At 46.4% G+C, this 26,933-nt stretch overlaps 1 protein-coding gene across 1 annotated transcript; it reads left to right on the forward strand.

The window, feature by feature from the left end:
• The first annotated feature begins 3,909 nt into the window (after positions 1–3,909).
• LOC132073367 (uncharacterized) lies at positions 3,910–26,933 on the forward strand. The gene is made up of 18 exons (XM_059472392.1): positions 3,910–4,009; positions 4,406–4,520; positions 5,811–5,985; positions 6,595–6,706; positions 7,678–7,784; positions 8,610–8,736; positions 9,265–9,385; positions 9,648–9,733; positions 10,783–10,907; positions 12,063–12,122; positions 15,890–15,956; positions 17,539–17,633; positions 19,046–19,174; positions 20,621–20,735; positions 21,529–21,666; positions 22,374–22,540; positions 22,967–23,055; positions 25,984–26,933. Exons 1-18 carry the CDS (start codon positions 3,916–3,918, stop codon positions 26,177–26,179), a joined length of 2,118 nt encoding a protein of 705 aa, XP_059328375.1. The 5' UTR covers positions 3,910–3,915; the 3' UTR covers positions 26,180–26,933.

Genomic DNA, 26,933 nt, shown 5'->3' on the forward strand with positions numbered 1-26,933 from the left:
TTAAATGTGTTCTGGATGATTCTGCATGTCCCTAGGAGGTCTCCTGGATATTGGCAGCCTAGAAACAAGCTTCAAAAACAGATAAACACCAATGAGCAAATCCCAGCCTAACAACTGTAAATAGACTCTTGGAAATCAGGTACACAAGGAAAGGAAAATACTGTCCCATGGTGGACATGACAGAGTGACAAAAGTGATGTGGAGTTTCCCATTTCCTGAATGCCTCCAGCAGTGACACCCCTGGGAGAGGAAAGGTTCCAGGGGAGATGTAAACTCTAGGAATCGCTCAGAAAGGAAAATGCCAGGGTGGCCGTAGGGCCCAGCTCCCAGTGAGCAGTAGGAATTTGCCATGGCGATTTCTTTGTTCCCAGCTGCTCCCTTTTACTCAGGAACCTGTTTAATATTAACTTCTGCTTCTGAGGCCCAGAGGGGGAAGCAGCAGCAGCAAGCTCTGTGTCAGGGGCAGGCAGACAGCAGCAGGCAGGGAGTGAGTTAAACACCGCCCCACACTCACACAAACCTGTCTCCAGCTCCTCTCCAGGGCTTTCTCTCCTGCCAGTCCCCTGCTGGCTCCTTCCAAACCCCATCCTTGCTGTTGTCAGCCGTATCTCACCCTGCAGAAGCCTGCTGGGAGCAGTTCCAGAGCTGGGATAAGCACAAGGCTTCAGTGGTGCCCTCAGAGACCCGTCTGACCTGCCCCATTTTGTCTCAGAGACTCACAGGTTCATGTTGGAAAGCTGAGCTAAAAATCCAACAGGCTGATTTTCTACTGGATTTAAGGGCAAAAATGACAAATCAAGAAAAACATCCTTATCCCTGACTTACCTAATGTGACAGGCTGGATTTGGGTGACCACTGCTCAAGATCACCTTGAGATGATGTTGAGAATTGGAAACTGAGTGGCCAGCTTGGTTACTAAGGCATCTTCCCTGAGAGTATGTAAAAAACGTGATGGTCCAGATAGATTCCTCAAAAATATTGAACTGATGGGGTGCATATTCCAAAGTTGGAAGACCTGCAGTCTTTCCAAATAGATTTAATGGAAAATAAAACTCTGTCATTATAATTTGTGTGTATTTTTTAAAAAAATGTTATTTTACCTACACATTTTCTTTCCAGTACATCTGGCTACCCATCCTCCCAGGAAGAACATAATGTTCACAAAATCTTCGACATCCATTTATGGTATCTGAGGGTGCAATCTATCATTCCTGCAATTAAATTCCCTCCAGACTGGGTAGCAGAAGTCAGAGGCAGATTGTCTTTGTAACTCAGCAAGTTTGTTTGAAGTTTCCTTGGATGTGTTTAGTTGAAGAGACTGGAAGGATGTAGAAAATAAGACACAATTTTTTACTGCTGGGTTAAACAGAAGTTGCGAGAAATTTCTTTTGAAAGGGACGAGTGTAAAGTGCAAATACTGATTTAACAACTTATGTTTTACAATTTCCTGATTAATGGATTGCAGTAAAATCAGTTCTCTGACCCTGATTACTTCAGCAATATTTACTTCAGCTAGTTTTATGTTCTGCATGGAAGCTGCACAGAATCATGTCTGTCTTTTAACCTGTAAATCAGTTCCTTCATGGCTGTCTAAATCTCAGCTCTGATATTTTCTGCAGAATATAAAACAGAAACATGTACCATACCAGTGCATTAGATATCAAAGTATAATTTTTTTTTTTAGGAGGGGACAAACATTAATTTCACAGTCCTTGTTCAAAGCTGCCCTTGACCTTCTAGAATAGGCTGTCATTATAAGAGGAGACTATGATAGTTTTCGCTGTGAACTCATGTTTTGGGTGTAGCCAGGTATCTGCATTCATAAAAAATGTGGCCACAGCTGTCTTTAGACCTACAGCTTTCCTTGCTGAAGAGGCCAAGAGCTGGGTAGAGCTCTCACCCTGGGAAGAAAGAGCTTTAACAGCTGCATTTGGCAAAGCTATGGGGGAGGCACGAATGTGATTCCTCTGCTTTTTAGGAATAAGCACAAAGGGGCTCAGTCTGCAAAGGCATTGTTTTAGCGAGCAAAGAATTCACTGATTTAAAAAAAAATCTAACAGGAAAGGAATCTGAAAAATGAGAAAAGTCTTTTAAAGAGCAAGGGGAAAATCTGGCTCTGCATGAACAAAAATAATCACAGAAGCTTTCCTGGCCCTGCGGTGAAGCGGCCCCCTGCACCCTGGGCAGGGAGCAGTTGTGGAGCTCAGCTGTGCCTGCGGTTAATCATAAATAGATTCCCTTGGCCAGGAGTTCTGGCCAGCACATCCCCCCCCCCTCCTCCTCCCAGGGCTGCCCAGGCACTGCTCCCGTGCCCACCCAGCCTCCCTGCATGAGACAGACAGCAGAGGTAAGAGACACCAGGCATTGCTCCATGAGCTCAGATACAGCGTGGGGCACAGGGGAGGCGGGAGGAGAGCAGGTCCCTGCTCCAGCTGCCTGAAACGTGCACTGGGAACGTGCAAAGTTTGGTTACCAGGCTAAAGGTTGTGTGGGGCTTGCAGCAAAACTTGCCAAGCTGCAATAATCTTTGAGGCGGCTCAGGCTGGATGTTGGCTGAGCTTCCCGTGAATATCAGCTCAGCCCTGCTGGGTTTCAGGTGGTGACCAGCTGGTTTTTATCCACTGGCCAGTACAGCTTGGGCACTCCTTGCTGTTGTGCTTCTGAGTTTGGGGAGTTGTTAAAATTCAGAGCACAACTCGAGCAGCTCAGCCGATCCCTGGCGTAACGCTGTTGGCTTGATGAATTTATTCTGAAGCAGACTTTGCCCCAGAGAGTGAGGGGTGTGTAGGCACACACACAGCCATACCAGAACATTTGCGTGAACCATGAACTGCTCAAGCTGCTGAGCTTAGCACGAAAATTATTTGGAAACTGGAAAATCTTAGTGTTTCAGTCAGGTGTGCATTGTGTCTAGTTGATCTCCCTGGGTATAAGAATTTTCTATATAGCTGAAGTGCCACACACTGTACTGAGAGCAGAGCCATGTTCTGCTAACTGTAGCATGAACACAGTACTGTTTTTTAATTAATTTGCCATCTGAATCAACAATAGGCACAAAGGACTGAAAAAGCGAATCCTTTCCTCCTAGTGAAGGGGTGAGGAAAACAAGGAGACTGGAGGGATATGGCCAAAAGCCCAGGAAAAGTATGTGAAGCAGCCAGGCATTGAGTGAAACTGCCTTGAGGCCCAGACCAGACCACTCTCTTAACATTTACAGCTCTCTCCCCCTCTTTCTCTGTTTGGGAGTGAATTTAATTAGAGTGAAAAGGAGTTGCTAAGAGACCAGAGGAGTTCTGGAGTTTGTTGCTGGGGCTGAATTGCCACTCTGCTTCCAAGGCACTGTGCTAAAAAGGATGATGTAACATGAGCCTGCATAAAGCACTCCCAGCTCTAGGGAAAGCTGCTCTCTCCTCCTTGCAGTTCCAGTCTGGTTTGTCAGTTCTCAGCTCCTTTTTGAGCTCCTTATTTTCTCCTAGACACTGGCAGAAAACAGGTTCCTATCCCTATAGCTCTATTCTGCCTTGTAGATTTCTCCTTGTGACCCTTCACGTTGGAGGCAGCAGTGGCTGGGCCTGACATCTATCATCAGCAGGTCACTTTGGAATGTAGGTTTTCTGCTTCAGAATTCTCCCTGGTTTGTTACTCCTCATCCTTTCCTCTGCTCCACCACTATTTCAGCCCAGCATTAATGGGTCAGGTGACCCCCTCCAACTCCATTTCTTCAGCTTAAAAATTGTTTTGCCACTCTGGCTCATGCTCAAAACACCAGGAGATTCCAGGCCATCTCTTAGGCAAAGGGCTGTCTACCGTCCAAAGTTAAGGCAAGAAATGAGATTTTTAGCTTCTTAGGGTCACATCATTGCTAAATTACATCTTTCCTTTTCACCTGACCTCTGTTTTCTCAGGAAATTCTGTATGCACAAGATGATTAGGAAGATAGCCCTCAGCCTGGGAAGACAGGTGTCCTCCATGGCACGTGGGGCCACCCAGGTGAGAAGACTTCTGCATGGTGAGTAGTGCACTGAGCTCCTATGGCAGCCTTGGTGCTTCCACTCTTCCAAAACATATTTCCATCTTTAGGCGTGGTCGCAGGGCTCAGTTTGTTAACAATAATGTTCAAGTGGAATAACAGTAACCATAGAACTGCAAAAGTGGTGGCAGAGGATCCTTCAGTGATGGTGATGAGGATTATCATTCATGTTAATAGTTGAGATGTTTTCCACACATTTCACTTACGTAAAACACAGATCTAGTCTTCTTGAAGCAATTCGTAAATTCACCCCAAAGAACAGCTGAAGAGGGGGATAAATTTGTTGTGATGACGACAGTTTGCTTTTTATAAAACAGCTCAGTAGTTACTGCAAATACCCACACAAATAACTCACTCTTGTGTGTTTATCCCCAGGTGGTTATGTCAGGATCCATCCCTCTGTGCAGGAGGCTCTGGTGGAGGGCAGACCCGTGGTAGCCTTGGAAAGCACCATCATTACACATGGCATGGCCCATCCCCTGAATTTGAGGTGGTGGATGTTGATGTTCCTCATTCAGTGAAGTTGTAAGAATGAAGCACATAACTTACTGGATTGCTCTCAGTGTTCTTGGTCAAGGCAGAGCTGCTGCAAGAGCAAATGGAAATGTCAGGTTGTTAGGCATGCAGGCTGTGAGTTCAAGTGTAAAACAATTGTATTTGGACTTTCAAGGACAAATACAGAGAGCTTAGTTTTCTCCTTATCCAACACCTTAAATTTCTGGCTTCCTTTAAAACAGAGCAGCAGATAATGTCACCACTTGATCTAAAAGAGAGCTATCAGCTTTTCAGCTGCACAGTTTGTACAGACATTGAAAATACTCTGCAGTTTCTTTTCCTGTATCTTTTGTAATGCAAAAAGGATTGAAACACAATAATGAAGTCTGTTCCTTAGCCCACTCAGAGCAGCTACTGTGAGAGCTCCTGGTCCCTTCTCACTGTCTTCTGTACCCTGCATGGAACCCCCCTCCTCTACTCTTTATTTATCAATTTTCAGTAGCCTTGTGTTTCATTGAGTTACAGTGCCAGAAATCGTTGCACTCTCCCCTCCATCATTGCTTCCAGAAAACACAGAATGGTTTTGGTATTGATTTTCCATCTTGCTTTTTACCTGGCCATTATTTTGCTGACATTCTCTCTTAAAATGAAGCTCTAAAATCTCGATTTTTGAGAAGAGGTAGTTTCAGTAGGTAAAGATTGCCAAGCATATGTCCAGATAGCTCAGAAAGGGAGAAGAAGCTGCTCCTAAAAAAGATACTGTATGAATGATCAAGTACAAAATCTGCTAAACTTAGGCTTAGTCTGCAGCCCTGGAGTACCCTAAGGCAGCAGATTTTTGGCACTGTTGTTACTCTGTATCTCACTGACTGTATTATGAAAAATATATCCTGGTCATTTGAGCAGGACTTGAACTAGCTGGGGTTTCTGTGAAAGTCTGTTATGTCAGAGAAATAACAGGTAAAAGATAGAGAAAACTCCTATTTTGACAAGTAGGATTTTCAGTAGTATATTGTACAACCAGATTTGCTTGTAAACCAAATGATTTTTCTCAAAAATGAAGCACAAAGCTTGGGCATTGCCATCCTTGAAAATGGGAGCTCTTTGCTTCTGCAAGTTCAAGGGCAAAGATTTCTGCCATGAGGCAGATACAAGAAGAACAGCATGTAGCTGAAACCACAAGAACTGTAGAACTGTGAATGATGCCCATCAAACATGACAGTTTTCTTGCCCGATTGTTTCCATCCATAATTTTGTGGTTATTGTCTTGTTTGTCTTATTTCAGCATGGCCAGAGAGGTGGAAGAAATTGTAAGAGCAAATGGAGCAGTGCCAGCCACTGTAGGTATTTTAAGGGGCCAGATCCATGTGGGACTCACAGATGAGGAGCTGGAGTTCCTGGCAAGCAGTAAAAATGCAGTTAAAGTGTCTCGCAGGGATTTTCCTTTCGTCCTCAGCCAGGTATGGTGTGCAAACTTCCTAGTGGGGTCTTTCCTAGTAAAGTATGGCTGCTTTTCTAGCAACAGCATTGTGCTCTCCAGCTTCATGCCAGGTGGCTTTTAAACCTCTCAAAAATATCATGGGAAGTGGTATCCTATGGTAAGCACAAAAGTGGCCCTAACTGGACTCAAAATCCAGCAGGGTAAGGGAATGACATACATTAAATAGGGCTCCTGAAAAGTCATTCTGGTTCTGCTGGCAAGCCATGGGCACTTGGCTAAGAATATTCTTATTGGCATGATAGGACATTCTCTCATTGCATGTCAACTGTGTGACACTTGGGCCATCCCAGGCTTAAAGTGGCAGCTAAAGGTGCCGCTAGCTGCCTGTGGAACACCCAGGACAGCAAAGGCCTCTGCTATCAGGGCAAGAACAGCTTATATGGCAGGGACAACTGATGATTCACAAAATATTCTGAGTTGGAAGGGACCCACAAGGATCACAGAGTCCAACTCCTAAGTGAATTCCTCTGCTTTTGGGCTAAAGGAGTATTTGTGTTAGGATTTCACTGCTGTGGCTGCTCCTCCATGTCACCCTGGGTGCTGACTGTGACTGGTTGTTCCCCAACAGGGCTTGTCTGGTGGCACCACCGTGTCTGGAACAATGATCGTGGCACACAAAGCAGGAATCCCTGTGTTTGTCTCAGGTGGCATTGGAGGTGTCCATCGGGACGGGGAGAACAGTAAGAACATCAATGCATTCTACTTTGCACTCTGTTGCTACAGTTCCATTCAATTCCTTCTTTTGCCTTTTTCCCAGCCTGTCCTACAGTAACAGTTCAGAAGAATAAAGTTAACATTCTTCTTGATCCAGCTAGGATTGCTTTCTCCCTGATGTCCCCAAGTATTCCTCTTGAGCCCTGCACAGTTGTTAAGGGGGTGGAAGTTTCTCTTTCTCCTTTGCTTACACGGGGTTATATTGATATTGTTTGGTGCAACAGGAGCTGACTGCACCTCTGCCTCTTTGTAATGCCTGGATAACCTGATACTGGCTGCCAAGCACAGTGTTGTTATCAGCTCTCTCAGCTGAGGAGAAGAAGAGCCTTGCCACAAAAGAGTGTGCTCTGTGTTAGAGGTGTGTTCTCCTCTCTGGAAGATGGCCCAGTCTTGGCTGTACAGTTCGTGGCTTTTAGGTGCTTTCTCTCTTCCCAGCCATATCTATTTCCAGCACAGCCCAAGTGCAGTGCCCTGTTGTGTGCAATCCCTTTAAATGTGATATAAATTCCAGACCAGGGAATTTCCTGATGTTCTTCTGTGCTACTTTCTTTTTTTTTTGCAAGCATTATCAGTTCCAAACTCAAAATCTACTTCAATGATATTGCATCTCCTTGTACCTCATCCTTGCCATACAACACCTTTTTCTTTCTTTTCTACCAATTTTTTTTCATGCTCTTTATCAATGTGATCAAAGAGCCAAGAGATGGAGTACAAGGCTGCACCTCTGCCCTTAGCCATGTGCCTTCTTTTTGTCAATACCTCTTTCAATCTCAGCACCTAATGTCATGAGCTAAACCTTTAATATTTGCTCGTGGATCAAAGCAATTTTAGAGTCAGGCAGTGGCATGCTGGGCATAGGTGGCTTTTTAGGAGGTCAGAGCTCACCAGCCTGGAGTACAAGACAATCACCAACTCAGTGCTGCTTGTCCCTTGGCAGCTCTGGATGTGAGTGCTGACTTGACAGAGCTAGGACGAACACCGGTGGCTGTTGTATCTGCAGGAGCCAAGTCTATCCTGGATATTGGCAGGACACTGGAATATCTGGTAGGTAGCGTGGGCTGTGGTGTCAAAGCAGATAATGTTCTTTGTGCACAGTGGCACTGGGAGGGGTCCTAAGCCAATGATTTTCAGAAATTGCTGCTGAGAGGATGTGAAGCCACATTACAGTTCTGTAGTCCTGGGTCTGTACAAGCACTTGGCTGCTCCCTAACAGAAATCCATCCATGTCCAAGGGGCTGTTCCAGCAGCTGCTCCAGCTGAGGTCAAAGGTAGTGCTATCCATGTCCTTTTTCTTTGGCATTAGATTTGCTTTTCTGGGATGATGCTCCCAGAAACTGATGGATCAGGAAGGCTAGATCCATCAAACACTAAATTAAATTCAGAATTAAAAAGGGAGTCAGATGATTTTCAGCAGTCACCTTTTAAGGTTTGGCATGTTGGAAACCACCAGGGCCAGCACTTTAGATGACAGCCAACATTGATATTTCTCAATAGCAAGCAGAACTCATTTATATCCTGTCAGTTCACGATGTGTCTTCAGGTCCCAGGGTGTTGTCTTGGGCTCAGGATGGTGCCAATGACAGCTGCATGGCTTTGGATCAGCTCCAAGCACACACAAAGGATGCACATGCCTCCTCTGCCTCAGTGAGCCAGATCTGATCCAGCCACTTAACCATGTCTGGCTCTTGGTGAGAGGATAGAATAGAATAGAATAGAATAGAATAGAATAGAATAGAATAGAATAGGGTGTACAAAAATAACCATGACCTGTGCCAAAGGAAGGCAGTTTCTTTCTGGGTAGAAGGAAGAAGTCTCAATCTTTAGTTTCCCTCCACTGATCACCTGTTTGTCTCACCTCCACTGCTGCAGGAGACCCAGGGTGTGTGTGTGGCTGCCTTTGGAGAATCAAGGGAGTTCCCAGCCTTCTTCTCCCGCCAGAGTGGCTTCCAAGCACCATACCATGTCCAGGATGAAGAGGAGGCAGCTAAACTCATTGGTGTGTTTCAGATGGCAAAGGCCATGTAAGGTCCTGGGAAGGAGGGACACAAGCATTACCCTGGATGAGGCACTTGCTTTAAGTCTGCAGAAAAACTTGCCCTGATAAACTGTGCCATCCCACCTCCCCCATCCCTGCATCAAAAGTGCTTTGAAAATACAGCAGCAGAGAAATCCAGTCTTTGCAGCAAGTGAAACTGCAAGCCACCTGCAGCCAGCTTGGCATGCTCATTTGTGGTTTATTCCACCTGAAGTGGAGGCAGCATGTAATAATATGTGGACAGAAGGAAAATCAGTTTAAAAAAAGAAAGCCTTTGCCCCTTTTACTGTGCAGGCAGACTCAAAAGAAATAGGCAGATGCGAATCGGTTGGGTAGCTGGAAAAGGTCCTGATCTTGGGTCAGCTGAGAACTGGAGCTTGAGCTCTGGGGCTTCCTCCACCTTGTGCTCACTCTCCTCTGTCCTTTCCCTTCAGCCCCTGACTTCTCCCTCCAAGCAGTGCCACTAACAGTGTTGCCATCCTCTTGCAGACAGTGCTCTGGGGCTGGGGCTGGGCAGTGGGGTGCTGATAGCAGTGCCCTGTCCCCAGGAGCGAGCTGCCCAGGGCCAGGTCATTGAGGAGGCCATCCAGCAAGCTCTCAGCCAAGCCAGGTGAGGAGCAACCTAAACCTTTGCCTTTGCTCAGCCCGTGGGCTTGGGGAAGTAAACAAATCCAGGGACACTGCTGCAGGAGCTTAACCTTGGGCATGGGTGAGCCCAGAACTTATTTTCAACTGTACCTTTATCTAGCCCAAAGCTTGTTTACAGGACTTGTCATGGTATGTGGTTATGGAGATAAAGTATCTGCTGGCTACAGTGCTGCTCCTCTGATGCCATTTCAGCTCATCTGTGGGCATTTTCTTTATACTTGCAGGTCCAAAGGAATCACAGGCAAGGATGTGACCCCCTTTTTGTTACAGAGGCTCACAGAGTTAACTGATGGGAAATCGTTGGACTCTAGTATCCTCTTACTAAATGGGGGGGGGGGAAAGAAAGTCCCCCAGTGTATTTTCTGTCTCTTCTGATAGTGCCTGGTAGGAAACACTGTCACTTTTTTGATGGTCTAGCAAGAAGCAAACACTTCAGCGTCTGCATCCTGATTTTTTAGGCACATCCTTACTGCTTTCATCCCCTTTTACATTAAAAACTGGAGGGCAGCACAGATGGCAGCTGGTCCACACTCAAGGAAATCCCTCACATCTCAGCCTGGAGCTTGCCTGCTCTGTGATGGAATCTCTGGATGCTGTTGTCAGTGCTGGGCTTGCACACTGGGAGGTCCCTGGGCTTCCCAGAGCTCTGTGCTGTCCATCACACATCATCCAGCCCTCCCTGGGGGTACAGAGAAAGAGAGGCTTGGAGGACAAACACCCCTGGGCTAGCAGGAATCCTGCTGCACAGCCAAGAGAAAGCAGAGGTACAGGCTGGGATGCCAGTGCAGGATCTGGGAGAGACAGATGCACATCCAGGCTCTGCTGCCAGCCCTCTAGGAGACCTGACCAACCAGGGCAGAGGCATTTTTGGGTGTAAGACCTATATGCAGCCACAAAGTAGGGCTTTCAAAAGCTCTGATACTCTCCTCCCAATGCAATTTGCTAAAAAAATTGCTTCTAGTGACTTGGCAAAATCTCAGTAGGTATCTCTTTCTGGAAAAGCTGACCAAGGTCCTCTAAGGTTTTTAGGCTCTCTGCTGTAATTTAAGTACTTCAGCTTCTGTTTTCTCTGTGAAGTCTTTGCTTCTATTCCCCACCTATCAAAGTCAGGCTTCCTCTCTGTGGACACTGAGGGAGGAAGGTGAATTTTTTAAAAATTAAGAAAAAGGAAAAATCTGAATTTTCATGCAGCATTGTAACCCGCTATACTTGTCCCCAAAGGATTATGGTATGAGGGATCAAACCTATCAAGTCCCAGCATGTATTTCCTGCTTTCTCCCGTTAAACAGTTCCTACATAAGCTTCTAACAGGTCAGGCTCGCTGGTATTTTTAATTTTCCTCAAAGAAACACTCAACAGACCTTGCACTGATCCAGAACAATGCCAGAGTGGGCAGCTGCATTGCAGTGGCCCTCAGCAAACTGCAGAAAGCCAGGAGGAAGAGGAGCCAGGCTGGGCAAAAGGACATGAGTGCACCCCAACCAGTGAGTCCTCTGCTGGCCTCCACATGATGCCTCTCTGCTGACAGCATAAGATAAATTTATATCTGTTCCCAAAAGTAAGAGATGACTCAGCCAGGAGCCAACCATTCTCCTTCATGCTGTCAGACATTCTCCCTTTAGTTTCCCTTGTTATTCTTGAAAGATGTCTTCTTCTCCTCCCCTTATCCACATTTACAAGGAACAGACACTGACAATGGCCTGATCTCATTAAGTCTTAGACCATCAAGGCCATTAAAACTTGAATCACCTTTTCACCTTTTACTGAGTCCCTATGTACAGCTTCATCTCTACAGCTCTTAGTACCAGGGAACTTGTGACTACAGGAATAGACCTGGAAGAGGGTGGGGAGAGATATTTTGAGCTGCTGAGCCATAAATATCTCTTTTTCTTGGCCTCCTGCTCATGATTGACAAAATCACAAGAGTTACAGCACATCCCAAACAAGATCTACTATAATCCTAATACTCTCTTCTCTCTCTTGGATTTTGTCTGTGCCATGTAACTTGCAGGAAATCTCTTTAGGTGGTCTTTAGACATGAAAAATTTTCTAAAACCCATTTGCAAAAAGATTTGTCAACATAAAAGAGGGCAGTGACTCCAGAGGCAATAACCCAGCATTAGATGAGAAAAAACATCTGTATGTCCCCAAAGAATCTGGAAACTTCCTGTTTGTGGAGCTAAACTGCTTATTCTGGCTTTGTAGGACAATAAAAGAAGTGATCTGTAAAGTGTCACTGGGTATGGCAATTTCTCCTGGGAGCTTGCAAGAAATTACTGCATTTCCCTGCCCACTTTTTCCCATTTTCTTTGCTTTTTTGCACACCAGTGCTTAAATGTTTCTGAGGCCTTGTGCATAGAGAAACCATCAGCATCCCTGTGTGTCCACTGCAACATCCCACCTGCCATGGGATGGCTGAGGCATAATTCAGAAAGCAACAAAGAGAAGAGGTTTTGATTCTTTCTGATTGGGATTGCACAAACCTGCATCTGACTATTCACAAGAAGCACTGGCCCTTACACTGTAATGAGAGACCTTTCAAGAGGGTGGGAAAAGTGACTAGGCAAAGCAAAAAAGATTTGGAAACTTTTTCCTGAAGCACTTCCAACCACTTTTTACCTCTTTCTTCCCTCTTAAAGGTGGTGATTGGCGGTATCAACGTTGACTTTATAGCCAAGGCACAGAACCCTGAGATCCTGGTACTGTATCTGTAGCAGTTTTCCCAGCACCAGTGTATTTCCAGCTGCTTTTACAGGAGTGCCAAGCCACAGGGGTTGGGGGGAAGGTGTTATCCCTGGATGATATCCACATGTGTGCATGCACACACTTGGGCATGCTTGGGGTGTTGTCTAGATGGATAATGGAGTGATATATACTGACCTGCTCTGTCCCCAAGGTGAAAATCACCATCACCACTCAAGAGAGAGACAAAGCAATGTATCATTCATACAACCATAGTGGGGAAACCCCCGGTAACCCATCTCTGGCTGTCTGAGACTGTCTCAACTATGGGAAGCAGCACAAATAGGAGCAAGAGTCTCTGTGCAGAGTACTCATGAAGGATTTGAGTCTCATACACACACACAAAAACCAACAAAAAAAAGGAAAAAAGAACCCCAAAGACGGCTTTAAAAAATAGAACATTTTAAATGTTACCATTTGTCTCAAATTGGGTTGGGCAAGAAGCAAACAAGAAGCTAAAGTGGACCAAACCTGGGAGTTCCCCATGCAAATGACAGCTGTACAATTTTTGTCAAGCTGTACCAAGTACTGCAGATTGAGGTGGTGAAGCTTGCTCAAAACTTCTTTGGTGTCTCAAATTACTCTCTGATGATAACCAAGGCAGGAAGCTTCTGCCATCAGGTGGGACAGCCTGTGGAGACCTCTCAGTGAGACAGGGGAAATGTGCTGGGGAAGCTGCCTGTAAGGAATTTGGAATTTGGCTATTTAATGATGCAGGGGCCAAGCAATGTTACAATGGTCAGGGGTGAAATATGCTGTGGCATCAGTTATGAAAGCTTGCAAAAGCAAGAGTTCAGCTGCTTCAGCTGTGATGTAACCAATACTATGCACAGCCTACACTCAGCCATCAGGCAAGGAGCTGAGCTGTGTCCAAGGAAAGACAGGCATTCCTTGGCATGTCAGACATGAGTGCAGATTTCTGGAGCACCCATGGCATGGTGAGGGGGCCAAGGACCAGTGTAGGTCCTGCTGGGAACAGCTGACAAGGGAAAAAGGGGGCTTTTAATGTTGCATATAAAAGTGAGGTGTTCTGCCTTCAGCCAGCCCCAGAGCTTGTGGTGCATCATGGCTGGGACCCACTGCCAAGCCAAGGAGGATTTGGGAACTGCCAGCCAGAAAGCTCCTGCTGAACAGCTACTGTGGTTGGGCACAGAGGAAAAGCCTCTCTCAGTATCACTGTTTTGGCTTTTTAAAGACAGATTTTATCAAAGGGCTCCACACCCAGCAGATCCCACCTTTGTGCCTGCTGGATTTGTTGCAGAGCCCTGGGTACCACTCCCTCTGCTGTCTCAGCAGGAAAGCAGCTGTGTTCTGACCTGGTTGTAATTCCCACATGGCTCTCAAGGCTACCCAGAAGCTAAATGCTTAATATGTAACTATCTGACCTGCTGAGAAGGATGAACAATTTTGCTCAGAGAAAGTTGCTGGAAAAACCATTATGGTTGTCATTCTCTCAGGATAGCCAGAAGCTGAGCAGTCTCATTTTCACATTAAGAGTTCAAACCTCTTAGGACATGGAAGAAGGTTCCAGAGACTTCCTCAATTCTCTGATACTTTGCCAGAAAGCATCAGCCCAGCCTCATTTCAGATCACTTTTAGCAAGCCCATTTTCACCTAAATGCTTTAATCTGGGCCAGCCCCACCCAAACCCAAGAAGAGATATTTGGATACCACTGAGTTACAACTGAGTTGGCAAGGTGTGACAAGAGCCACTCATTTATTTTTCTTTAAGAGCCAGCTGCTGGCTTCTCTGTCACTGTACCCACCTGCTACTTTAACGAGAGATTTAGCATCTTCATTTTTTCAGGCCCTGTGGGATTGTACAACAGGAGAGGTCACCCACAGCTGGATCCCTGAGCAGAGGCTGCTACATCTGCTCTTGGAGCAAGGCTTGGCACAAAAAAGACACCCAGAACCTCTGACTCTGGGGTGTATGGGGAACTGAGAGAGAGGATCAGCATGCCAGGCAGCAAAAGGAGCTAATGAGTATATTCACCATTCCTGCAGGCATCAGTTTTAAACCACAGATAATGGAACTACATAAACCACAGTTTGTGCTTATTGCTGATGGCAGCCAGCACCCTCTTTAAAGACTGAAACAGGGACCAATGCTCAAAGCCATGTTGTTTGACTCTCCTAAAAAGCACCCTTGCTTTTAGGTGCTGAGGTTTGGTTTTTTCCCCCCTTGGCTGCCTATATTACAGAGAGTGAGCTTCAGAATTAAAATAGCCAAACTCACTTTGCTTTTGAAATCTGCAACTCTCCACAGGATACAGTTGCAGATGGAAATATCCTCATTCCCAGCAGTACCAGCGGCAATTCCCAGGGAGCACAGGCAAAGGCAAGGGAGGGGCATTTGGCAGGGAGTGACATTTGCATTTGATGAGGATAGATAAGCAGGGCAGAGATGAACAAAGGCCATCGGTTGGTTTCTTGTATAGAGGCAGCTCTGCTCAGGTGGCCTGAGCAGTTTAGGGCTTGGAGAACTGCCAGGCAGAAAAGGAAAAGTATCAAAAATTAGCACCAGATTTTACAGACTACGGAACTGGGGAGAGTCAGAGCTAAAAAAAAGAGCCTGAAGATGAGAGAAATAGAAGATCATATTTAGCTGGGAGAGCAGCCTCTCCCAGGGCTGGATGCAGGAGAAAGCATTGTGTGCAAAGAACAGATGTGCAGCTGCACAAGGGGAAAGAAGAATCCTTGGGGAGCTTCAGAATGAATTTTGAGAATGCCCAAGCACAGGGAGGAGAATATTCCTTACAGTGAGATGGCAAGACATGTTCTTGGTTAGAATGGATAGTGGTGTCCACAAGCAAGGCAAATGTTGTGTGCAGGGGTGTCCTTGTGCACCTGGGCTGGTGTAGGGCAGAGGCAGTGGGCCAGGAGCTCCTGCTTACAGGGATCTCTGTCTTCAGAGATGGAAAATAGTTTTCAGGATTTTATGAAACAAGATCTCTAAAACCATTTGATAGTCAGATGAAGCCCAAATTGATCTGAGTATAACTGATGTAATTATTCTGGCAGAAGAATTAGAATGAGATGGGTGAGCGACTGCCTCTGTTCTGACGATTTGTCTGTGACAGAAAGGCAGAGGGACAGAGGAGTGGAGGGCAGAGGCAAGAGAAAATAATTTGGTAGCTGCACATGCGGAAAAGAAGGGTATTCTTAATGAGGGAGATGTTTGGGAAGCAATGGGTCAGTGAAAAACTCTTCAGTCTCTGAAACAGATCCTTCCATGAATAAAGTACAGAGGCAGCACAGGCAAAGATAACAAATCTCATTTTACATTTAAAGAGGGAAATAAATAAATAAATAAATAGCTCACACAAACGGGTTAAGGTGGGAGCTAAGTGGCCTTGAGGGCAGAGCCCCAGCAACTTAGGAGTCACAGGTTGTTGTGGGCAGGTGAATTCAGAGGGCTGCTCACAGTCTCTAAAACACTCATTAGCCATTCTAGGAGGTCTTAGCAAGTAAGAGCAAACTAGCAATTCATGGGGAGATCAAGTGGGTCTCCCCTCCTTGAAAGCAGGCCTTGGTCATCAAACAGAAGTCCATAGATGGCTCTACAAGTTTGTATTGCCCTCAATGTGTGAGCTGGATGCCCTGTGCTCCCTCTGATTGCTTACCTATGTTTCAGCAACATCAACTTCAGGTGATAATGGAGACTTAGCAACTATGCCAAGCAGCCCTCCCAGTTTTGCCAATGACCTGTTCTTTCTTCCAGGGCGGTGGGCAAACAAATGCTGGAAGAGTGAGACGAGCCTTTGGCGGTGTTGGAAGGAACTTGGCAGGTGCTGGCGCTGGGTTTGCCTGTGGTGCATGCCAGCTTGGTCTGCCCTTTGGGACTCCTCCCACAGCAGGAGAGGGGGAACGCTGACAAGATTTGGGACACATTACTAGTGGGCACGCTGCCTGGAAAAGGCAGAGCCCTTTCCAAGAAATAAGAGTGGAGGGAGTTGAGATCAGGAAAAGGAAGGTCCACAAATATGAAGTTAGCTAGCACATGGTGCAGTAACCCTGAATCAAAGTAAATAAGCATCACTATCTCCAATGACTGCTGAGCAGCCTCAGATTTAATTCATGCTAGGATATAGACACAACAGAAGTATGCTTAGAGCAAGAAGATGAAGGGAATAATCACAGTTCCAAACTGATGTTTCACACTTCCACATCCCATGGACAAAAGGAACTGGGGTACAGGAGTGATACATGGTTTTGTTGAGCTAGGTCTTATAAGCTCTTGGAAATTAATGTTGCATTTAAGATAGCTTAGCTACTTTAGAAGGCATAAAATTAGTAGGATGGCTTTTGTGGTAGTGTTAGAAATAAAGTTTTAATAAAAGGCAAAATAACAAAACTTTTTACAAAGAAAAACTGAGTTAGGTGCAAGAGATTTTTGCTCTTGGTAAAGCACTCTACAAAAGCCATTCATTTCTTTGTTCTCTTTTTTTCTAATAACTTGCTCAGGTGAGACTTTTTAGCTTTTGTTTAATTTGCTATCTAAGTCTGAAGTAAATTTTTTTCGGTTTTATGAGGTATTTTTTTACTTGATTAAAAAAAAAAAAACTTTAAAGCTTTTTTTTTTGAAAAAAAAAATAGTTTTGCCACTCTATCAACAAAAACTACATTCTTATACAGGAGTTACTGCAGAAGAAAGGCTACAGTCCTGTCCATGGGAAAGGAGCACACAGCACCTGTGGCTCCACCACAAGCAGCAGCAGATCAGTATTCTTGTACTGAAGTTAACAGAGACAGATTACAAAAAGATTTTAGGACTATTCCAGCTTTCAGACATTTCCCAATCTCCTAACACATATCTACTGTCACTTCAGATCACTAATGAAGAAGCTTGAGTGGAAAAATCCCCCAAATACCCACACCACCTTCGGAGGTACAATGTGTGGTAACTTGAAAGGAGAGGAGGAAGGGTTTCCCATTAACACACTCAGATTCAGTGGTTCTAGTAAGACACCATGGTGGGAACAGCAGTGTGGGAGGGCAGCACCAGAAAATGCTGTGCTCAGAAGCAGCGTGGGAAAACCCACATGCCTGTGATGGTAAGGGAGGAGATGATGCCAGAAAAGAGCAGAATTTGCTTCCCCCTCTCTTCCTCCACTCCCAGATGTTCCAAAGAATCCTAAATTTCAGGGTGCTGGTTCAGCTCTCTGTAGGACACCTCACTCAGCCCTAAGCAGTCATTTGCTGCAGCTGCAGCTTCATTTCATCTTGAACATCCTTCCAGGCAAGGACTGATGAGCATTAATTTTTTCAGGAGAGGGCTTTCCCAGAGCCAGCCATGCTGCAGCAGCTGTCACTGTGCTCAGAGTACTCTGGTGGATTTGTTCACAGCTTTTGTTTCCATTTGCTTTTTAGACTGTTTAAGCCGTCTTGGACAAGCTCCTCTCCTTTTATCAGCCGTGGGGAAGGATGAGCATTTAGAGTCTGTCCTGCACTACTGCCACCACATGGTATGTGTCACAGAAGCAGCACCTCAGAAACTTGGAAGAGATGACATCACACAGAGGGAAAATTCTTCCCAGCCCTGGCAGGCATCAGAGCCACCTTCCATCAGGCTAAGAGTGGGAATAATTCAATGCTTCTTTAGCTGCAGACAATTAGAAGGCAAGGAACCACCTCCAAAACACAGGCTAGGTGTGTTTTGGAGTCTTTAAGTTTGAATTATGGGCTCTGAATTCATGGAGTCTTTAAGTTTGAGTTATGGGCTCTTTAACCATGGGCTCTGAATTCAGTTCCAGAAAGTGATGCTTGGAGGAGGTAGAGGTAAATCAGGACCAAGCACTTAGAATTCTAGTGAAAGCTAAGCATAGCAAGAAATATGCAAACCTTGAATCCAAGGACACACAAAGCATTGCCAAAACCAGCCCGGTTTAGTTAAAGCCCAAGACAGAGAAAATGTGCCACTGGAATTGCAGGTTGGACCTCTCCCCAGGTCAGAGGACAGGATCCTCTACAGAGCTGCATGCACACTTACCTGTGCATAGGGGGATGCCTGACTCCAGCAGCAGCAGCTTGTGCACAGCTGGAGAGCAGGAGCAGCAGGAGCTCCCCAGGACAGCAAGGCAGAATAGCACCAGCCCAGCAGGCAGCTCCATGGAGAAAAGGCAGGACTGAAGGCAAGGCAGGGTGTGAGTGCAGCCCCCAGGTGAGGCTGGTCAGGGTCACTATCATTAGTGCCCTCATGATCCAAACAGAGCCAATGGGGCCTTGGTTCTGGCAGCCTGACTTGGCAAATGAAGAAATGAGAATATGAACTCTATTTTGGGTTATAAAGGCTTCACCATGGCTGCTCTATAATCTCTTCTCCACACAGCAGTTTGTGCCATCCAAGTGAGCAGTGTCCCAAGGGAAGGTGGACTTGCTGGCCCCACCAAGCAATCCTTGCCTGTAATAAAACACATTCCCATCAGTGCTGGAGAGGAACTTTTCCCTAAAAACTCCAGCTTCCCTGTCAGCTCCTGAGACAGATACATTTCTCCATCCACATGTTCTTTCCAAGATATGCCCTGTGTTCCTTAAGCAGATCATTGCCAGGAGCCCCAAAGGAAGGACACCCCACAGCTGCAGGAATGGCTCCAGGGTGTGCTCAGAACCAGGCTGGGCAGTCAGTGAGGTGGCCAACACAAGTCACTGCTGTCTGCAGAGTGCCACCAGGAGATGCCATCCCACACTAGCTGTGAGAATGGGTGACTGGTGCAGGCAGGGCTGCAGACCACTCTTCTCTTGCCAGCATTGCCTAGACTGAGATAGCCCTGCCAGGCTGCTTATCCCGAGGGAGAGCAGTGAGCTGGCACAGAAAGGGTGAGCTGAGGGTGGCAGGAACAGGAATGTGCTCAGTGTGTGCCTGTCCTCCCTGTTGCAGGACATGAGCGGCGTCCTTCGGCTGGAGGGGGAGAGCACAGCCACTTACTGTGCCGTGATCAGCAGTGCTGGGGAGCTCAGCCTTGGCTTGGGAGACATGGCCATCCACCAGCAGATAACAGAGCAATATGTATGCATTCCCTCACAGTTATGAGCTTTTCTTATGAGAAAGAGTGTGGGCCTGTGACAAGAGGCCACTGGTGATGTGTGTACCGGGAGGGAATGGGTGCAGAGGGCATGGGGGATGCTGAGGTTAACCCTGGTCACTGGCCACTGGCACAGCAGCATAACAAGCCACCAGAGCCAATAACAAGCCACCAAAGCCCTCTATTACTGCTGACCCAGATGGAGTTTCTATTTGTTTCTGGTTTATAAATATCACCACTATCATCATCCATGATATGTAGGCCACAATCCTCTTCATTAACTTGTCCAAGCTAACTTACAATTTTGCATCCTAAAGCCAGTAAAAAATCAACCTGTATAACCCTAACCCGTATTTCTTCCTTCAGGGAAAACAGAAAAAAAAGTGGACAGAACACTGGTTAAAGCAAATTTTTCTGTTCCATCCCCTCCCTACCATCCCTGTTGTTTCTACACACTGAGTTGTATCAACAGAAACTGTTGCTCAGCACATCCAAACATTCAAAAACATCAGGGAAGCATAATGGCAGCAGTGATTAAAGAGTAATTCAGTGAAAGCCCCACCACTGCACCCTCCTTCTTTTATTGACAGAACAAAAGCTTGTGCTTCATGACTGACAGCAACATGGAAGTTAAGTGCAATTTACTCACCAGTGGCATCTCCATGAGGTGGAACTTTCCTAGGGAAAAATCTGGTTATTACTCCCACTTCCATCCTCACCTTGCCTCCCCAAAGCCTTGGCAGAGAAAACCATTACATGAGGGATTAACTCTCCTGAACTTTACAGAACAGCTGTGATCAGTGGAAATTCTGAAGCAGTCTTGTGCTGCAAAGTGCATTTTGGCAGCCCCTGTTCCCCCCAGGGCTGGCAGAGACACGTGGGATGCTGCTCCAGTGCCCATAGCCCTGGCCTGGCATCCTAGCAAGTGGCTGTGCAACCTCAGAGAGCCACAGGAGAGAACAGCAGCTCCCTGCTCCACTGTCCCACTGTTCCCCTGGACCCCATCCCTGTGGGTTCAGGGGGACCCAGGAGTCAAACACTCTGCTGAGCAGCCTCTTAGGGACCCTGTGCAGAGAGGGCATCCAATGGCACACACAGTGAGCGAGGCATGGCCCAGGGAATCCTGCAGGGGCATTAAACAGCAGCATTCCATTTCCCTGCAGTGCTCCATCAGCAATTATCTTCCTCTGCTGGAGGGGCTCTGCCAGTTGAGTCCAGCCCTCAATGACCAGGAGCAGGGAAAGGAGAAGGGGAGGAGATGAGGCAGATGGAAAAATCCATTTTCCTTAGGGAATCACTCTTTTAGGCTCATGCCTGCACCTAAAGGCTGGAATACAAGTCAGAATCCTACATGAAGCCTGACTAGCAATGATTTTGTCCCTCTGCAATGACTCAGGCTGTCTTTCCTGTGTGTCCTGGATTTTAACTAGGTGTCCCAGTTCAAGGAGAAGCTGTGTCAGGCCCCACTTGTTTGCATTGATGGAAATGTGCCTCTCTCCACTATTCAGTACGTCTGCCAAGTAGCCAGAGAGCACCAGCTAGCAGGTAAGGAGAGCTTGCCCTCACAGGATGTGTGCAAGACAGTCCAGGCACATCCCTGCTGCTTGCTGCAGATAACCACTGACTGTCTGACATGCTGGGTTATTCAGCACCTCTTTCTGTACTCTGCCACTCTGCTTCAGATGGAAAAAACATTTTGGATTTCTCTGCAGTTTTCCTCTTTCTGCAGCTGAACCACATTTCCTGAGGCATAGTTGGTAAAGCCCTTGAGCACTGCCAGAAGGCCAGGGAATGCTGCTCTCTGAGCTTTTAATCTCAGTGCAAGAGGCAATTTGAGCACTTCTGCCGGTTTGAGCAGCAATATAGTTTGCTTCTCAGAAAAAGCACTAAAGCATCTTTTGAGACGAATTCTCTTCTATTCCCATAAAATAAGTGTCCCCCTCCACTGGTATGCTGGGGACCTTTCACAAAGCTTCCTAAACCTTTGGAGTTACACCTTCCTTTTTAAAAGAAAATCCCAAAGAAGGACACAGTAGTCTAAAAACCTGGCAGAGGCTCCAAACCCAGCTAATTGGAGGAACAAAATTGGGGTCTGGTTATATCAGCCAGAGCCAGAAGCAGCTGTCTCATTGCTGGACACTGAGAAGGAAAGCTTGGGAGACCTTGTCCCAAGTTTGGGGGAGTATGTCATAATTTAAAGGTGTAACTCATAATTTAAAGGTGTAACTTTAGTTGTGCAGATTATGCTAAGTGTTCTCCACTGCATCCTGCTCTGACACAGAGACGAACCACTAATTAATCAATTAACTAACTAACCAATTGCATTGTTGTTTTGAAGTGTGCTATGAGCCAACAGATGAGAACAAGGCCTCTAAGCCATTCCTCTCAGACAGCTGGAAAGCACTCACATACATTTCCCCCAACCTGCAAGAGCTGAGAGCAATAAATCGGACCCTCGGGAACCCTGTGCCAGCAGGTATTGAACACTCAGGAGGATCAGTCAGACTTTTAGATAACCTAGATCCTGGAGAAGAGCGTTTTCTGCTTCAGCCTCTAATGCAGGCAAACTGGGTTATAGCATAGTGGGGATTCCTAAGTGCTCATGGTGTCTTGGACCTCACTGCCATCTCTGTCTGGGCTGCATGGATTGATGACCCAGCAGAGACCACAGTCGGCCTGGGGTGGCTCCTTGCCCAAAACCAGAGCTCCCATTTGCCTCACTTTATGACCCAAACAGGAGTAATATCTGGTTTGTCAATGTGTCCCTGAAGCTTGGTGCTCAGAGGGCACCTGTCCCAGCAGTACCACCCTTTGCAGGAATGACACACCCCACCAAATGCAGATGGAGATCCAACAGCACTGAAGCAAGGGAGCCATGCTTCAAGACAGCTTTTTGATCCCTACAGACATGCTTAGTCGCTTGAGAATTGGGTTCCTCAGTACAGAATACAGCATGGAAGGCTAACTCTGGAGAATTCCATGGTTCCCATAATATAAAGAAAAAAAATGTTACCAACCACATTTCAGAAGTGCCCATAAATAGTAGTAGAAGTGCCCATAAATAGCAGTAGAAGTGCCTATAAATAGTAGTAGAAGTGCTCATAAATAGGCTCCCAGCCCACAGACAGGCTGGCTGAGGACCTTTACAGCTGGAGCACATTTTTCCCTCTCCTCTCTCTGAAGAGCTGCCATCCAGGTTGGAGGATGCTGTCCAGGCTGCAGTGGCCCTGGCCTGCCCTTTGCTGTCCCACCTGCAGTGTGTGGTGGTGACCCTCGGCGCTCACGGCGTCCTCCTGTGCGGCAGGAGCCTGGCAGGGAGCATCTCCCTTCATCCAGGAGCTCACAGACAGGTAAGAGCATGGAAAACCAGCTCTGAGCTCTCAGTTGCTTCTTTCTGGGGCCATATGGCGCTGTTGCTATTTCTGGTGTGGTGGCAGCAGTCCTGGGAAACATGGCATCACTGCTGGGAAATGTATGTGTTTGGGGGGGTGGAACACACAGCTCTGAAAGCAAATGGAGTTGTCTGTCCTGTGCTGCTGGCTCCTAGCAGCAGTGTTTGGAGTCAGCTAGAATTAAATGTGCTATGTGAATATTCATGAGTGTGAGCTTCATTTGCAGGAAGCTTCATTTAAATGATCAAAGTGTGAAAAAAGATTATTGCCTTTTTTCCAGCCTTTTCTTTTTTTGCCATCCCCGTGGATCTGGCATCGGGCACATCAGGCCTCAGCAGCTTGGGCAATTCCCACTGACTTCCCTTCCCTTCCCTCTCCCCACAGGCTGCTGCTGCCAGGCTCTGTGCTGCCCACTACCCTGCCATCCCCATCAGCAGGGAGGAGATCGTCAACGTCTCAGGAGCTGGTGACAGGTACATCCTCGCTGCTTTGTCCTCTCCAGCTGCATGTGAAAGGGCCATAATCGGATTCCTTTGAAATTCTACTGGAAAAGCAGCTGCTGCTTGAGGAAGAGATGTTAAGGATGAGACCAGGGCTGGTTGCAGTGATTTCTTGCAAAGCTTGCTAAAATTGTCCCCCCGAAGCATCTTGGAAGCCAGGCTTGCCATTATTAGTTTTGCTTTTCTTCAAGATCCAAGCCTTTCCTGGCAATCTAAGAATTCTGAATTACTCTGGGCTGAGCTGCTAAAAGCAAAGTAAACCACCTTACATCAAAGCTGTCTTACTAACTAACTGCCTTACTTCCACACTTCTCCAATGGAAGTGGAACTGCCACTCAAGAGCTAAAATGGCCTTGTAAAAGCATTTCATCAGGTTCTGCATTTGCCTCTGGCAATTTTGAAGCTCTTGCTTCAAAAGAGTCTGCTGTATAATTCGCCTGGCTGTTCACACAATGCCATACATAGAAGTGGGAAATGACAGCTATTATTCCTAGCCCCAGTGATCAACTCTCAGTCTGTCAGAGTAATATTTTATTATGCTCCTTGTTAACTTGACAAACTATATGTAGCAGTCAGGTTGTTTTTTTCTTCTTGCTTCATATGTTGCAATGGTTGATTTTGTCCTTTCTTTGCCTTGGGCCAGACCAAAAGTCTGTATGTGACAGATATTTCCTTTTCCCTTTCTACTCTTGCCTAGCAATAACTCAACATAGCAACATTTTTTTCTCTGTTCAGTGTCCAGAATGAAAACGTTTTTGTTTGGGCTTTTTTTAAACATAAACAGTCCTCAATATTTTACTTAAAATCAATCAATAACTTCTTGCCAAGCTGGTGAGCCTACTTAACACTGGGATGTGCTGTTTGTGTCCCAGATAACCTCTGAGGTGAGCCGACTCAACTGCAAGCTGCTCTTCTCCAAAGAAGACCAAATGGTTATTTGGAGCAGTAGGTGTAGTAACAGCAGAGGAATAGGGGCTGGAGGAGTGTTGTGAGGTCAGCCTGACCTAAGGAAAGCTCAGCTTTGCTCACCACCTCGGGCAGGCGTCCCCAGCCGCCCCTCCAGGGACACAGCCTCCCCTCTGCACCATCTGCTCAAACACAAGTACTCCTTACTGCAGGACAAGGTGTTTTCTAGAGGCCAATGTAATGAAATGTCCTTCTCAGGGGTTCCTTTCCTGTTTTAAAATTCAAGGGAAGACTGAAGGTGAGATAAAATGCACCACTGCCAACCACCTCCACTGAGTTACACTACAGAATCTGGAAGCTTGTTTTTCCTTCCAAACCCATCTGAAAGCTTGGGGCCCATTACTGCTCCCATTCCTGAAGTAACATTGGTCTGGAAATTCCTCTCCACAGAATCCCCCACAGGCCATGTGGGGGAATTTTCAAAGCCCCCTTGTTCATTCAGGGTTTTACTTCCTAATAACCCCAATTGCTCCCCTGAACTCTGGAAATCCCTGCTCTACACAGTAAGAGTGCCAAAACAGACTGGAAATGCCAGGACACTGCAATGCCATACAAGCCATCTCCACAGCCTATAAACTGGTAACGTGTCCCAAGCCCAGCCTGGTGGCACTTTCAAAGGGCCATTGTAGAAACACAGAATGGTTTGGGTTGGAATGGACCTTTAGTGATCATCTGGTTTGAACCCTTCTGCAGTGAGCAGGGACAGCTGCAGGTTGATCAGGTTGCTCAGAGCCCCATCCAGCCAGGGAGGGGGCATCCACCACCTCTCTGTTCACGTTTCACCATTCTCACTGTAAATAATTTTTTCCTAATATCTAAAATAGCACTGGTCAGGGGATAATGCAAACCAGAAACAGTGACCCAGGGCACCTCATGCCTCCCCTCCACTCTGTGGCTCCCCTGCAGCTCCAGAGCTCTGCTCATGAGCTGAGCATGTGTGCAGGGTCTGTTTGCTCCTTGCCCCCAGCTGCCATAACAACCCAACACCACATGCACACACATGGCATTGCTAGGGGATGCTTCCCTAAATATTTACTCTCAGCTCCTGGAGCTGTTGAGAGATTGAACACTTTGTGGAAGTCATAATCGTCTGTGCCTTTGTTATAGATAAGAAGATGTTGATGTAATTAGGTGGAGTGCAAAATAAGGGCTCTTTTTACCTTGCCCATAGATTTACTTATTAATCCTCCCTGCCATCACCTTTTCCTGTCCTTGCTTCTTCCTCTAAAATGTGATTGTCTTGTCATTTCTCTTTCCCTTCTCTGTCCTCTCCTCCCTCTCAACATTTTTACAGTAGTTGCTGTGAATAGAGGAGTTGCTCCCAATCTATCCTGAAAACTGCACTTAGATCACTTTTACTGGAAAATCTCAAATGAAAAACCATAGCAAATGTTTCCCAAAAATCTGACTTTCCAATGTAATTTCAGCTTTGGATTTCTTTTTCCAGCTGCGCCTGTTGTCCCTCTCACATAGATACAGAAACTTTGTCTCTCACCCCATCCAACCCTTTGGGGAGAGGAGGCAACATTATGTAATGAGGACATAATGAGGCACCAACAAAGAGCAGATAAGTGACAAAATAACTAGAGAGGAGGGGAAAATTAGATTCTTCCCTTCTTAGGTTCTTTTCTTTTCTCCTGCCTCCCCTGTAAAACTGAAGAGAAGAGAAGAGAAAATGTGGTACAAGAGGAAGTATCTCAACTTCTCAGATGAGAAGAGCAAAAAATGCAAATAAATGATACTATTTGGAACTCTAAAATAGATACAGAAAAAGCAAACCCCATTCATTGTAACCTCAGCGTTCCTGTGTGACACATCCTGCTGCTGTAAATGCTGCTTGGGATCCAAGTGAAAGCTCTCACAAATGAACAGCCACATTCCTGGGTTTAAAGCCCTTCTCCCCTTGTTCAAAACCTTCTTTCTTTCCCTCCACAGCTTAATGGCAGGAATCCTTGCAGGGATGCTTGCTAAACACGACACAGGCACGTGTGTGCGGATGGGTCTGCTGGCTGCCAGCTTGTCTCTCCGTTCCTATGAGCCCATTTCCCCAGAAATCAGCACTTCCACTGTCAGCCAGGAGCAAGTCAAGAGCAGGAGCTGGCCAGAGGCAAAGGTATGGAAGATGGACTAGAACACTGTGCCTTTCTCATCCATCACCTCATTGCACTTGCAGCAATGCTATTTTCAGGAACTGGACTGTGTTTTGAGCTCTGAGAACATTTATCTGCTTCAGTCCTGAGTAAACCCTCAAGAAAGAAGGCCCCTACCCAGGGAACTCCTGTGGAATGAAAAGCTGATTTCTGGTCTTGGAGACCTCCTGGTTTTCTGACCTCCAGGCCTGCTAGATTTGATTTTCTATTGAGGGAATTGTCTCTTCCTCCACCTTGTGTCACTGTTGTCCATTATCACAGTGGCTCCTCTGTCATTGACTCCTGGATCTTCAGGACCATGTTTTTTCAGCTGGGCCCAGCAGCAACATCTGCTCTTGCTGCTTACTCTCTCCTATCCAAGAGGTCCCATGGATCACAGCCTGTGGCAGGGTGCAGCTGGCAGGAGCATGACACTGTAGGATAACCTCATCCATCTTCTCAAGCCAGCCAGCACACACCACACCTTCTTGCTCTGAAGTCCAATGCCTCTGGAGAAAGTAGGCAAGACAAAGTAAAGAAGAGTGACCAGGGACCAGCTGGTGGCCTTTAAAAGATGACAGCCCCTTATTCCACGTGCCTTCCTTCCTCCTTCTTTAGTCCTGAGTATCAAGTCTGAAGCAGAAGAGATCCGAGGGAGCCAAGCCATCTCCCATGGAAGCCATGAGGAAAAGTCACCTTTTCTCTCTAAGCCTGTAATGTGCACAGGATGCAACTGTGGGTGCCAGCAGATTGGTG

Source organism: Ammospiza nelsoni, chromosome 5 (assembly GCF_027579445.1).
Source record: "Ammospiza nelsoni isolate bAmmNel1 chromosome 5, bAmmNel1.pri, whole genome shotgun sequence".
In the NCBI taxonomy this organism is placed as follows: Eukaryota; Metazoa; Chordata; class Aves; order Passeriformes; family Passerellidae; genus Ammospiza; species Ammospiza nelsoni.